This window comes from Bufo bufo, chromosome 1 (assembly GCF_905171765.1).
Source record: "Bufo bufo chromosome 1, aBufBuf1.1, whole genome shotgun sequence".
NCBI classification, from domain to species: Eukaryota; Metazoa; Chordata; class Amphibia; order Anura; family Bufonidae; genus Bufo; species Bufo bufo.
In genome coordinates this window covers 788,633,405-788,647,722 of record NC_053389.1, presented here as the reverse complement: position 1 = coordinate 788,647,722, position 14,318 = coordinate 788,633,405, and the positions used below count along the sequence as shown (strand labels likewise).

The following is a 14,318-nucleotide window of genomic DNA, read 5'->3' as shown; positions in this document are numbered from 1 at the left end:
CGCTTGCCTCCGCACGGCCAGGCGGACACCTGAACGCTGCAAGCAGCGTTCAGGTGTCCGCTCGCTGAGCGGAGCGGAGGCTGAACGCTGGCAGACTGATGCATTCTCAGCGGATCCGCCTCCACTGAGAATGCATTAGGGCTGGACGGCTGCGTTCGGGGCCGCTTGTGAGCCCCTTCAAACGGAGCTCACGAGCGGACACCCGAACGCAGGTGTGAAAGTAGCCTTAGCCATCCAGGGTTCAGGACTCAGCACACTGCTCGATCCTCCCTCCTTCCTGCGCTCTTCACTGGAGCAGCTCGACTGCTCGGTCTTCCCCTCCTGCTCTCCTCTGGACTGGTGGAGATCGTGCTTCTAATGCAGCGCAGCCTGCAAGTGCTGCCTGCGCTCTTCTTCTGGTCAGGGTTAGGGAGTGCGGGGTAGACTCTGAGCGCAGTGCATCGCTGCCTGCGCTCTCTTCTTCTGTGTTTGAGCGCCGAATGCGCTCTCCTTAAGGGGGGGGGTCCTGTGTCTCCTAGCGCAGCATGGCTGCCTGCGCTCTCTTCTCTGGAGGGGGAGGTAGGGATCCCGATCTCCAGAGCGCAGTGCCGCTGGGGTATTTAAACCCTGCGGCGCTCGCTCCCGTTTTCCCGCCCTGCAGGCGTGCACACGCACGCCTGCAGCCAGGTCCACGTGGGCTGGCGCGGTGATATGAAGAGGCCGAAACATAATTGTCCAGTTGTCGGTCTCTCCCCCCCCCCCCCCCCAAGCAGGCACATTCCAGAGGGGGGGCATCCATGGGAGCTTCCGGGCACAGTTTAACAGTACGTATATACTTATAGATGCTTGGGGCACATCCATAAATATATATATACATATATATAAAACAGGGGGTCTGAATGGGCAGCAATAAGCCCACCTACAATATATTATATATATAGAGATGTATGCTGACAAGGGGGCATGCATACATCTCTATGTATACACCTACCACCTGGACTGGCCCATGCAAAAGGGACAATATATATGCATATATGTAAGGACATATATACATATATATTTAAATCTAACACTTCCCTCAACAGTCACTGATGGAAATCACTGACCAAAACACTGACGTGTGAATGAGGCATAATTCCAAGAGGCTTTTTGGTGAATACTCAGAGGTGTTATTTCAAAAATATACAAAGGCATGGAGTTTTTTTTGTAGAAAGTTTGTGTAATTTTATGTTTTTCTCATGCAGAAATTTACTTTCACTTGGTATCTCATCATGGAAAAGAGAATTGAATGTTCCCGATATGTCAAGCTCTTCCTTCTGGTTTAGCACTTTTCCTTAGGGTCCTTTCTCTTATTCCAAATTAGCATTGAAACCTTCAACGTCCACCGATGGTTTGTACGGGCCTTGAAGACACTGACTCCTCAAGACCAACTATCAGAGAAGATCATTGTATTGAATTCAACTTCTCCAGCCTGGCGACTCTGTACATAAACCCTCCAGAGAAATGTCAGAGAAGGAACCCATTCTTGGTTTTCCTGGTAATTGGAGAGAGTCATGATATCAAAGCTAGAGATGTAATCCATAAGACTTGGGTGAACTAAAGCAATTATGAAGATATTGACGTCATAAGGATCTTCTTGGTTGGCCTCTCTCCTGTTATGACTGGGGCTATACAGAGGCTCCTCGAAGAGGAACGTACCATTTATGGGGACACTATTCAGCAGGACTTTCTGGATACCTATGAAAATCCTAATTTGAAAACTTTAATGGGTATGGAGTGGGTGACAAATTTCTGCCCTAATGTCTCCTATGTGATGAAGGTGGACAATGATGTCTTTCTCAATGTCAACTATTTGGTCTACCAACTTCTACATCCAGATTTTCCACCTCATACTAACTAAGTCACAGGCTTTTCTAGGGGAAAAGCTGCCCCTAGTAGAGACAACCACAGTAAAAGGTACCTACCTAAAGAAATCTACCCTTCAAAAATATTCCTTCCATATCCAGCCGGTCCGAGATGTTTTGTCTGGTGACATGACCAAGAAGATCTATGAGGTGGCGCAGTAAATTTTAGTTTTCAATATAAAGGATGCTTTTATAGGGGTATGCCTGTACAAAATGAATATTTTCACTGACTCCTAAAAATGTATACTATGGGCTGAAAATAGGTTACAATTACACCATCTTCAGTGATCTCGTCATGGTCCACCATTATAAAAATGAGGACTTGCTCATATTGTGGTAGGTATTCTGGGACAACCAGCTTTTGTAGTGATGGATGACATCATAGGAGGCACCGATGACATCATGCAGGATACTACTAGGGCATAGTAATTGACATGCAATTACAAAAGTATTCGGACTTGAGGTCTGGTTTGAAAAATGCAGAATATTTATTGTGGGACACCCTCTTTAAGCTGGCCATACAAAGCATATAACTATCTGGCAGGGGATTATCTCCATCTTTCCCCTGATGTTCGCTGTCGGAAGATTGTTGACCTGCCCCCATACACATCATATTGTCAGCCGATCATTATGGCCTCCTCTTCTTCTGCGTGTTGGTTACCAGGAAGAGGGGGCCGAGGGAATAGAGTAACAAATGACTGCTGTGATCTCGCCTCACACAGGGATAGTTTGTAGTCTGTAGCCATGCAGATACATAGGTCTGCACAGGAGCTGTATACACAGAACTGTAGAACATTGTTTACTTGAAGGCTGAGGACACCTTTGGAGCTAATTTATTCCTTACTAAGTTTTATGTATTTTGGACTAAAAACATTTTTGTAATAGATTTTTACCAAAACATGTTTTACACCATTTGGCTTCTGCGGCCGTGTAATGACTACTCAGTCGACAGCTCCTTCCTGACCTCTTCTGAACAATCTGCTAAGTTCATTTCTGCCCATATCAAAGCTTAGAAATTCATTCAGAAGGAGAGGGATTGCAGAAGGAGGCTTCAGAGGCCTAGTCTTACAGATGTATGACAGAATGGCTTTCTGCAGCTGCTATATACTGTGAACCATAGGAGCTCCAGAACCCAAATGATACAGAATTAGTGATTAACATTATTATGGATTCAAAAAACATTTTTGTAATAGGTTTTTATTTTTAAAAAAATTGTTGCACTGCTTGGCTTCTGCAGCTGCGTGATAAATCCAAAAGACTGTCCATCTGAGAGCTAGTTCTCCAGCCCCTTGCTGACCTCTTCTCAACAAAACTGATTTATGCCCAGATCAAAGCTTAGATGTTCATTCAGAAGGAGAGGGACTGAAGAAGGAGGCGTCAGACTGGTAGTCTGACAGAACAGTTTTCTGCAGCTGCTCTGTACTGTGAGATGTAGGGGCTGCAAGTCAAACTGTGTAGATTTTTTAATATAAACCTGTTGCAAAAAATCACTCTTTTTTTTTTTTTTGCTTAATTCAATGAAATTTTTATTTCTATACCCTTTAAAGTCTATTTACAATGTTGCTTTATTTTGCAGTTTAGATGCACTGGAGTGAAAAACATTTTAAAGATTTTTAGCATTTATTCATTCTTTTACATGATGCATTTATTTGTGTTCTCAATAAAATTAAAGTTTTTTAACTTGTATTTGTCAGTTGTAAGCCCTAAAATAATCATACTCAGTATTGTGGGAGATGCTGTTACTTACACCAAAGAGGCCAGTGATTGGCTGCAGCGGTCACATATTGTCGATGTGACAAAACAAATCTGCGTGAACAGCAAGAAGAAATACAAAGACATCATAATGCATGGATGCCACCTTTTACACATTTTACATGCACATATTAAGTACAACAGATCTGTCAACAGTAGTTTGTTAATGGTTTAAGTAATTTCCAGGTTAGCAGTGTTGCATTTGCTTCTGCACTAGACTAGAAATTAGCAGAAGAAAAAATTTGTGAAAACTGCAAAAACTGTAATGACATTATAGTACAAAAAATCTAGTTTGACACGTCACAGACATATAGTTATCATAACAGATCCATCAACAGTAGTTTATTGATGGTTTCCAATAAACAATGGTACATTTGTTTCTACACTGCAGAAAGTATCAATAAGCAGTAAAAAAAAAAGAGTTAAAATAGCAAGAATTGTAATGATATATTCCAAGGATTATTACAATTTACATGATACTGTCAGGAAACCAGATCCGTCAACAGCAGTTTATTGCTGGTTTCCAAATAACAGTGGTACATTTCCTTCTAAGCTGTGCAACTTAGAAATGGGCAGCAAAAATAAGTGAAAACAGTAAGAAATGTAATAACAATATGTTACACAGACAAAAGTTACAGAGATCAGTCAGCAGCAGCTTTCTAATTGTCTCTAGATGGCAATGGTATGTTTATTTCCACACTGCGCACAAACAGAAAGCAGGAGGAAAATGAGAAAGCAGCATTAAATGTAATGCAGTACTGAATTTTACATGATACTGTCAGGAAACCAGATCCGTCAACAGCAACTTGTTTATATGTTTCCATGTAACAATGTCACATTGGTTTCTTCATTGCGAAATGTGGAAATCAGCAAAAATGAAAACAGCAGGAAATGTAATGGTATAACGCTAACAGGACGCTGGATATTAAAATTAAAATAGATCAGTCAATTGCAGTTTGTTGATGTTTTCCAGTTAGCAATGGGAGATTTTATCCAAACTGCACAGAGCGGAAAATAAAAGAAAACAGAAATGTAATGACAGTTTATTATAAGGATAATAGATATTAAACATGTCATAGACAAACATTTGGGGGCATCTTGTAGTATTAGCGGCAGAGCATGTTGAGAGCTCATTGGCATACCTTCTTCCTAGACACACATTAACATCAGCTAACTGATTGTTTCCAATTAGCACTGGGAAAATTGCTTCTGCACCACAGAGAGGAGAAAGCAGCAGAAAGATAAGTAAAAATGGCAAGAAATTATATTACAAATACTGTATTTTACATATCATACATATAAAGGCAAATAGGCACACTGACGGTTTCCAGGTACCGATGGTACATTTGCTTCACTAAAAAAAAAGTAGAAAGCAGCAAAAAATAAGTGATGTCATATAAATGTAAATAATGTAATGACAACATGCTACATGGATGCTGGATTTTGCACATTTTACAGATAAATGTCAAAGCTAAAAAGCACCTTGTTGATGGTTTCCAGTCTGCAATAGGAAGTTTGTTTCCCCGCTGCACAGTTTAAAGCAGCACAAACATAAGTTAAAATGGCAAAAAAAGGAAATCATATAACTAGCATGCTAGAACTGTATGCTAAAACAGATCTGTCAACAGCAGCTTATTGATAATTTCCAGGTGGCAAGAGACATTTATTCTATAATACCCGATGTAGAAGAGAAAACAGCAAGAAACGTACTGACAATGAGATGTTGGTTGCTGTATCTGATGACATTAGATGTGTGGGTCACTTTAAATCCTCGAGTATAAAGCGATGAATGGACAGGCGGCCATGCAGAGATCTAGAACAAGAGGCTTAACCCGGGAATACATTTAAAGTGATATAGCCGGAATCCCAGCCAAAAGGAGAACAATGAAATGTGCAGGAATTACACCTTACCATACTCTGATGTTGTAATCCGTCACCACCAAGCATTAACCCTTCAGGGACGCAGACAGTGTTACCTTAGTCTGGCAATACATTCATTGGCCACTCACGGGTCAGGCTCTGAAGATGGCTTTTCATGCAGGGCCAGGAAGTGGGCAATATGCATTTAGTCACTCTATGGGGGTATTATTCAGTCAGTGTATCATGAAATTATTTACTGTATGGTCATTTGTTTGGTCACTATATGATGGCGTTATCTAGTTACTGTATGGCGGTATTATTCGATCACTGTATGGTGGTATAATTTACTCACTGTTTGATGGTATTCTTTATTCATTACAGTATATAGTAGTATAATGTATTCACTGTAGAGTGGTATTACTCAGTTACTGAATGAATGTGCTATTTTGGCACTGAATGGTGGTATTACTAAGTCACTGGGTGGCAGCATCATTCAGTTGCTGTATGGTGGTATTATTTAGTAACTATTTGGTAGTATTATATAGTCACTGTATGGTTATAATAGTTAGCTGCTGTATGGTGGTATTATCCAATTACTAAATGAGGATATTATTTAATCAATGTATGGTCGTCAGTCAGGGCGGTATTATTCAATCACTGTGTAGGGGTCATTTTTCAGTCACTCTATGAAAGCCTTGTGAAGGCCATGGGCTGGCTGCTCTGTCATACTCCCTTTCCAGTATTTGAACTATGATGTGCTAGTAAAGACAGTTACTGTGTGGTGGTATTATTCAGTCAGTGTATGGTGGCATTGCTTAGTTACTGTATAGCGGCATTAAGCTACTGCAGGATAGTAATATTTAGTTGCTATACGGTGCTATTAGTCTGTCGCTGTATGTTTACTTTTATTTACTAATATATTTAGTTGCTGTATGGTCATATAATTCAGTCACTGTATGGTAGTATTATATAGTCACTGTATGTTGGTTCTATATCATAATGTATGGTTGTCACTGTATGGTGGTATTAAGGCACCCTATTTAGGTTTTATTCAGTCATTGTATGGTGATATTTAGTTACTGCGCAGTGCTATTATTTAGTCTCAGAAGGGTGGTGATTGTATGGCCGTATTTAGACACTGTACTAATATTTAGTCACTACATGTCGGTAATATATGGTCACCGTGTAGTGGTATTTTTTCAGTCACTCTATGGATGAAAGTGTTGAGAGGATGAAAAACTGATGTTATTTTTCTGCTATGGCTTGCATTCATGAAATGTTTGCATATTGTCGCAGCCGAGTGACATTGCCTCCATACATATGGGGTCTGAGTACTACTGTCTACGTGCTTGTATTACACACTCTATAGTGGCGTGAGTCACTGTGTGGTGCTATTTTTCAGTCATTATATTAATTTACGTTATGATGTTGTTTGGTCACAGTATAGCAGTATTATTAATTTACCGGAGGGCGTATTGAATTTCTAAGTTGGCGGCAACATGGTTGATTAATGAAGTGCTGGACAGTACTTTTGACATGGTCCTGGTAATGAAAAAAAAAGGTAGATTAGGATGTAGATGGAAGCCATAGGGGAAACGATGCTCGGTGCAACGAGAGAGGATGCCTCATCTCCTCGTCTCTAGCACTGCTCCTGCTCAAGCAACCAAAAGCTGTGGTGGTAAGGGTAAGGACCAATTGCTGCCCTGGTGGGTGCCTTTCCACTATGGTCTGGTCAGGCTGTGCAAACAGCAGATCAGCCAAGGTCATGTCGGGACATTTTGTTGTCTCACATGGGCCATCATTACGTCATCGTGAGAAGAACAGTGCCAAAATAGTCACCTACTGTATACGGCAAACATACTAGTGCATTTAAAGGGAAGCTGTGACCATGGAAATGCAAAATAATTGGCAGGCAGATGTCACGGATGGTGTTGCAGAAAACTGGAAGTTATAAATAAACATCCGACTGACTTGATCCCAAACTAAGGAACATATGGGTGAGCCCTATAAAACTCCTAGAGCTCTCCCTGACTGCTATGCCCATGCAAAGGTCTTTATGATAGATGATGGCATGCCCTCGTACCTAGACTGTGTGACACCTGAAAACCCTATAATAGTGAGACCACCGGCTCCCTGCACTAAATACGGAGGGAGTCAGGGTCACCTAGAATCAAGCCAGAACAGAAACACAAATAAAGGAAAAAGACTTATCTGAGGAATCAGTAGTTGCAGCCTCCAGCAGTGACCACAATCCAGGAAGTAGTATAAACCGCAAAGTGAGGCAGCATGGGAGGGAATATAAAGGGAGGCAATCAGTGTAAATAGGTGACAGCTGGGAGAAGGAAATGAGATGACAAAGTGAAACCAAAACAAAGAACATCATGCAAGAGGTACAGAAGAACGTCTGTCAGACCTTCTCAGAGAGCTGGCGGTGACAGCAGCAGGTTATAGAGCAGGAGGAGCTGAGCAGATTAATATCTAGTTTTATGGGAAAAGATTCAGTAAAACTTGTATTTCATTTATTTAAAGTCCTGCTCATTCTGGGCTTTGAAGTCCAGGAAGCGGTCCTATCTGTGATTGATATACAAAGTCATAGGGAGAAGGCTGTCAATCACTGATAGGACCGCCTCCTGGACTACAAAGATCAAAATGTGCTCAAATAAATGGAAAAAGTTTTAGAACTAAGAACTATACATCAATCTGCTCAGCTCCTCCTGCTCTATAATATGCAGCCTGCAGCTCAGACTCCATTTTCTACATGACAGGTTCCCTTTAATGATCACACAGACATCACCCTCATTCAGTGTCCTTTTTTGTTCTATCAAACCCAATTGAATACAGTCGCTTTGAGGAATGCTGATTCTGCATGGTTTCCCTAAATCCACCCAGACCCCCTCCCCTGCATTCAGCTGATATAGTTATACTGGCAGCCGGACTCTGGATATTTACTAAGAACCTGATAGAAGTTTCCTGTAATGTTCTGTCCCCGTGTCCATGAGAGAAGCTGCAAATGAGGTAAGTGATGGCTACGAGATCTTGGGATCCCCGCCAGCAAACGATTTTTAAAGGGGCTGTCTCACCTCAGCAAATGGCACTTATCATTTAGAGAAAGTTAATATAAGACACTTACTAATGTATTGTGATTGTCTATACTGCCTCCTTTTCTGACTTAATTCATTTCTACGTCACATTAAACACTGCTTGTTTCCATGGTTATGACTAGGGATGAGCGAATCGACTTCGGATGAAACATCCGAAATCGAGTCGCATAAAACTTCATTCTAATACTGTACGGAGTAGGAGCTCCGATGAGACAAAGTTATTACTTTGCGAAGTCTCGCGAGACTTCGTATAACTTCAGAAATGTATTTATACTGTAAAAAAACATTTCCCGAACTCGGGTTCGGTGCCAAGTGGTACCTTTCGCTCATCCCTAGTTACGACCACCCTGCAATCCATCAGTGGTGGTCGTGCTTGCACACTATAGAAAAAAGTGCTGGCCTTTCTAGTGGTTGGCACCGCGTGAGCACACATAGGATAGTGCTTTTTCCTATAGTGTCCAAGCACGACCACCAATGCTGGATTGCAGGGTGGTCGTAACCATAGAAACGAGCAGTATAGAATGTGACCCAAAGTGCCTCAGTGGCACAAGAACCAGCACTGAGGCCAGTCATTGGCTGCAGACAGTGAATTTGACCCTGTCTGTACCACGGCTAGAAGTAAACAAGCCATGGACTGGAAGACCACCAAATGGAGCCAGGGCACTAGATCCGAGGGAACCGGGTATGATTCTTTCCTTAGGTACAACATGCCGGGGTGTCTAATTAAACAGGGAACACATCCTGGAAGACCCCTCTAAGTATTTATGGTCCTTATAAAGGGCATACCTTAAATGCCTGTTATGTGCAAAGTCCACCACTGGGATAGTCATCTATGTGGAGAACTGGGATCTGATGATTTCCAGCAGCTGCATTCTCCACACAATTCAACATAAAGGTGGTCCTGGCCTGCACACTCTCTATACAGTTCAAGTGGTCTTGACCAGCGCTAGATTAAGGCGGTTAAATTTGGAGGTAGCCAAGCTTGTGCATGACCCTCTCTATTGAAGTCTGTTGGAAACAGCTCTTCCATAGACTTCCCCTTCAATATGTAAATACCTCCATGCAAGATAAGTATAAGGGACTCACTCCATGACTCCAGTAAATATAAAGTTGGGGGAGATTTATCAAAACTGGTGCTAAGGAAAACTGACTTAGTTTAATGTAAAGGTGGTCCTGGTCTACACATTCTATATACAGTTCAATGTTGGGGTGGTCTCGGTCTACACACTCTTTACACTGTTCAAGAGAAAGGCGTTCCCGGCGTGCACACTCTCTATCCAGTTCAATGACAGGGTCACACTCTATCCAGTTCAATGTTAAGGTGGTCCTGACCCACACACACTCTATACAGTTCCACGTAAAGATGGTCTTGACCAACGCAAGCTCCATACAGTTTAGTGTAAAGTTGGTCATGGCTGCCGCAACCTCCATACAGTTCCATATACAGGTGGTCCTGAATGGTGTAACCGCCATACATTTCAAGGTAGAGTTGGTCATGACAAGGACAATCTCCATACAGTTCAATTTGAACTTTGGTCCTTGGTCAAGTTTGTGCATGAGCCGCTCCATTGAAGTCTATTGGAATTTCGAAAAAGGTTCTTCCTTAAATCTCATAGACTTGAATGGAGAGGGCCAAGAGCATCCACCTCTTCATCGAACTTTATGAAGGATGTGGAGGTCAGTGATGTGGTGAATGCAGTTAAGAGACCCCAGTTTTTCAAATAAGAGAAAGTTCAAAAGGTCAGACCTGCCCCCAAATGGAATTTGTGGCATATCATGTGGATGTTCCTTTAATTACCTATCTACAAGACTGCTCTTTAGGATTAGCCATATATTGCAGTGTGAGTCATGATACAAGCATAGTTCAGTATATGGTTCTTGGTCAACAATCCAAACACAACCAGATAACAATACAAAATAAGTCCTAAGACTCTTGATTTGGCCCTTGACTCCAATGACAACACAGCCCCATGCCCCCTCCTCAGATGTATAACATTCAGAATACACCTCGTTTCTCCTACTGAGCAGTCAAACAGTATCACTGCATGATGCTGCCACCTGCTGGCCACATAACTTATAGAAACTTTCCAAGGACAGGGAGTCGTAGTGTGGGCATCTGTAGGCTACGAGTTGTCCACCACTTGACCCCCTATGGTTATCTATAGTCAGAATACTGTGCACTAGATGGTTTCTGACCGATCTGTGCTGATTTTTCCAGGCATACAGCAGATACTAGCAGGCTGCATGAGGCAGGTGCATTGATCTGGTACATCTCATTGTTTTAGAAATCAGTGGAGGCTCGAGCTTCTTGACACCCATCAATGCCCTTTTCGAACTGTCCCTCTGAATTATATGACCTGCACTCAGCTGTCAGGAATGTGTTTTTCTCAAAAAGGTCTCTGTTTTCAGAATTGTGAATGTAGCTCTGAAGTAAAATATCATCTAATAGTATAAGTACAGGAAAAGTAAATTGGGCTTCCTCCTTTGCTGTATTAACGACATCGGTCTTTCGGGGATGATTTTATATTAGATGCGACATGTAGTTATGAGGAGTGACAAGAAGATTGACATCATCGATCACTAATGATGAGCGATTAGGTGTGACTTATAAGTACTTCAAGGGGGTTAAGGTCAATGTTCTGGGCATCAATGACAGTTCTTCTACAAGGAACTCAGAAAACCACTTTTTTACAACAGTATGTCATGCTGAAACAAGGAAAGGACCAGGACCAACTTTACTGGTGTGTAACATGAGTGGTCACTACTGAAGGGAACACCACTGCAGCCAAAGCTTGTGCTACAACCCGGAACTTTAGGAAAAGCATCTACATTCTCTAGTTTATTAATTCAGCAGTCTTATTTGTGCACTATATCGCACAATACAGCTGGTTGCCCTGGTCTACTCTAATGGGTGGAAATAACCTGCAGAAGACTTCCCTCTCCACAGCCACTAAACCATTATCCATCAAAAGAGTAGGGGGGGGGGGGGGTCAACAAAGGAATCACAGAAAGGGAGTCAGTATTCTGATAGCAATTGTACAATGTCAATTTCTCGAAAGGAACTTGGAAGTGCAGCTAACCGATCTATTCATTATTCTCCACAGGAAGCCATCAAGTCATCCCTTTCTCATGAATTGTGGTGTCTGCTTGAATAAGACATTTATCTTATCTGTAATATTGGTTATAATCGTTCTTGGATATACTCATGACTGGTGGACTCAAGATGAACACATTTACTCCCGGGTTCCTCAGAGGACTATAACCCCCTTGTATCCGTACCTCCTAGAAGAAGACAGTAAATGTACAGGTGGTGCACCATTTATGCTGCTGCTCATCCCTTCAGCTCCTCAAGACTTTCACATCAGAAATGTCTTGAGGAACACTTGGGCCAATGAGTCTTTGGTCAATGATGTCCATATTATTAGACTTTTCCTCTTGGGAAGGTCAACTACTAATATAGAGAAGGTTATACAAGAAAGCGACCTGTTCCATGACATCATAATGCAAGATTTCATGGACTCTTACTATAACCTGACAATCAAGACTTTGATGGGGATAGAGTGGGTGAGTCGTTTGTGTCCAAATGTTAAGTACGTCATGAAAATCGACTCGGATATGTTCTTCAACCCTTGGTTTTTAGTAGAGGAAATCTTACAGCCTCAAAATCCAGCCCAAAAAAACTTTTTTACAGGGCTGACTGTGCACAACGCTTTACCACACAGAGACAAGGGAAGTAAATGGTACATGTCTATCAAAGCCTATTCTAAAAAGTTCTATCCACTCTACTGCTCCGGGACAGGTTACATTTTCTCTGGAGACTTGGCAAAAAAGATCTACCTGGCAGCAGCAGGCTTGCAGATATTCCCTTTTGAAGACGTTTTTGTAGGAATGTGCCTACAAAAGTTAGGAGTAAAAATCTTCGAACCTTCAGAAAAATGGTTTATTGGGGAAAAGGTTCCTTATGACAGGTGTAAGTTTACGAAGCTTGTCACTGTCCACCACTTTACCCCAAATGAACTGTCGAAGATATGGCCAGATTTTCTGGAGGCTATGGAAACCTGTAATAAGAACTAACTGGAGCCTCATGCACATGGCAAAGTCACATACATAGACCGGTTACAGTGCCACATGGAGTCCCTATTGTCCTGTAGGCATGCCGTGTGCCACTGAATGGTGCTTCCATACTATGATTCTAAAGAAGATTGCCACTTGTATGCCTCCCTGTAAAATATAAAGGGTCAGAACTTTCTCATGCCTGGAGAAGAACCTCTGCGGTCAAGAAGGAACCTTAAAAATCATGTTATGTTGTGACACATTTACTGCCAAGTTTTCAAATTACTTGTATGTCTACACAAAAAAGGGATCCAAAAGTAACCAATCAAAAGATGAAACTAATAAAAGCCCAAAAGTTTCCCCAGGTATATACATTTTTTGGCAGTACCATGCAATTTTGGGCGGATTTGCCAGGTATTGAATATGTTTATGGCCACTGTTAGGCCCTGATCCCCATTTTCGGTTAGACACCAATCACTTTAAAGCGGATGCACTGCAATAACACAGACAACCCATGGACAGCAGCACTTCTGGAATAAAACAAGACCCTTTTTTAACCCTAAAGTTTTTGGTATGTTTAAAAGTTGTAGTTATTTCCCCAATTTTAGTATATGCTGGCAGGTAGGAGCAGACTTACAAGGAATGAGTAACACGTATGCCCACCACTGCTGTGACCCCTTCAACTAATCATATGTGTTAGAAAGGGAAATCACTGCAAGTGATATATAGTGGCTGAGCTTGGTATTGTATTCTCTAGCATGCTAGCATGTGACCAATGAGGCCAGGAATTGGCCGCAGAGGTCATGGTAACTCGCCACCTCTGCTCCAGCAGAGGAGTAGGCTAAGTTGCTCCTAGGCCGGACAACCCCGTTAAGACATAATGTAACTAGTGTTAGTCGAGCACCAGAGTGCTCGGGTGCTCGAGTAGAACACTTTGGGATGCTCGGGTGCTCTACCGAGCACCCGAGCACAATGGAAGTCAATGGGAGAACCCGAGCATTAAACCAGGCACCCCCTGCGCTGAAGAGGGGAGGGTGTCTGGTTCATAGGAAAAGGTCAGAAATTTATGGAAACACCACTGAAATGGTTCGGGAACAGCATAGGGAGGATGTCTGGATGCATCTTGGACTCCCAGGTCGCTGCTGGGAACGATGTTGACTGAGTAGTGCCACTTTTACAGACTGACAATAATATACGCACAAAACCAAAGATAAAATCGATTTTAGAGGAAAAATTGTTAGGAAACATTCTTTCTTGTATATTTACTTGTATATAAAGTGCTGCCAAAAACTACAAGTAAGAGGCACTCCGATACAACCTGTATATCACATAAAGGAGGACCTCATTCACATTGTAGTACAATTGTTCAGGTAGTGGGACTCCAACACTCAAAGCCTATGCACTAAGTGAAAGGGCTGCTAAAAATTACAAGGAACCGACACTCCAATACACCCTTTATTACACATAACGGAGGGCATCATACACCCTTGAAAAATTATGATTGCTGTCCTGCTGGTGACCCTCTAAAACATTAGGAGCAAGGGCCTGCTGGTGACCCTCTAAAACATTAGGGGTGAGGGTCTGCTGCTGAGCTGAGCATCTAATAAATTAGGGGTGAGGGCCTGCTGCCGAGCTGACCATCTAAAAATATTTGTGGGCGAGGGCCTGC

General features: G+C 42.1%; 1 protein-coding gene and 1 pseudogene across 1 annotated transcript; both read left to right on the top strand.

The window, feature by feature from the left end:
- Positions 1 to 1,236: 1,236 nt before the first annotated feature.
- On the top strand, positions 1,237 to 2,223 carry LOC120988496 (annotated as a pseudogene).
- Positions 2,224 to 11,725: 9,502 nt separating this feature from the next.
- On the top strand, positions 11,726 to 12,670 carry LOC120988487 (beta-1,3-galactosyltransferase 2-like). Its single transcript, XM_040415984.1, has one exon. The coding sequence runs from the start codon at positions 11,726 to 11,728 to the stop codon at positions 12,668 to 12,670; it is 945 nt and encodes a 314-aa protein (XP_040271918.1).
- Positions 12,671 to 14,318: the final 1,648 nt, after the last annotated feature.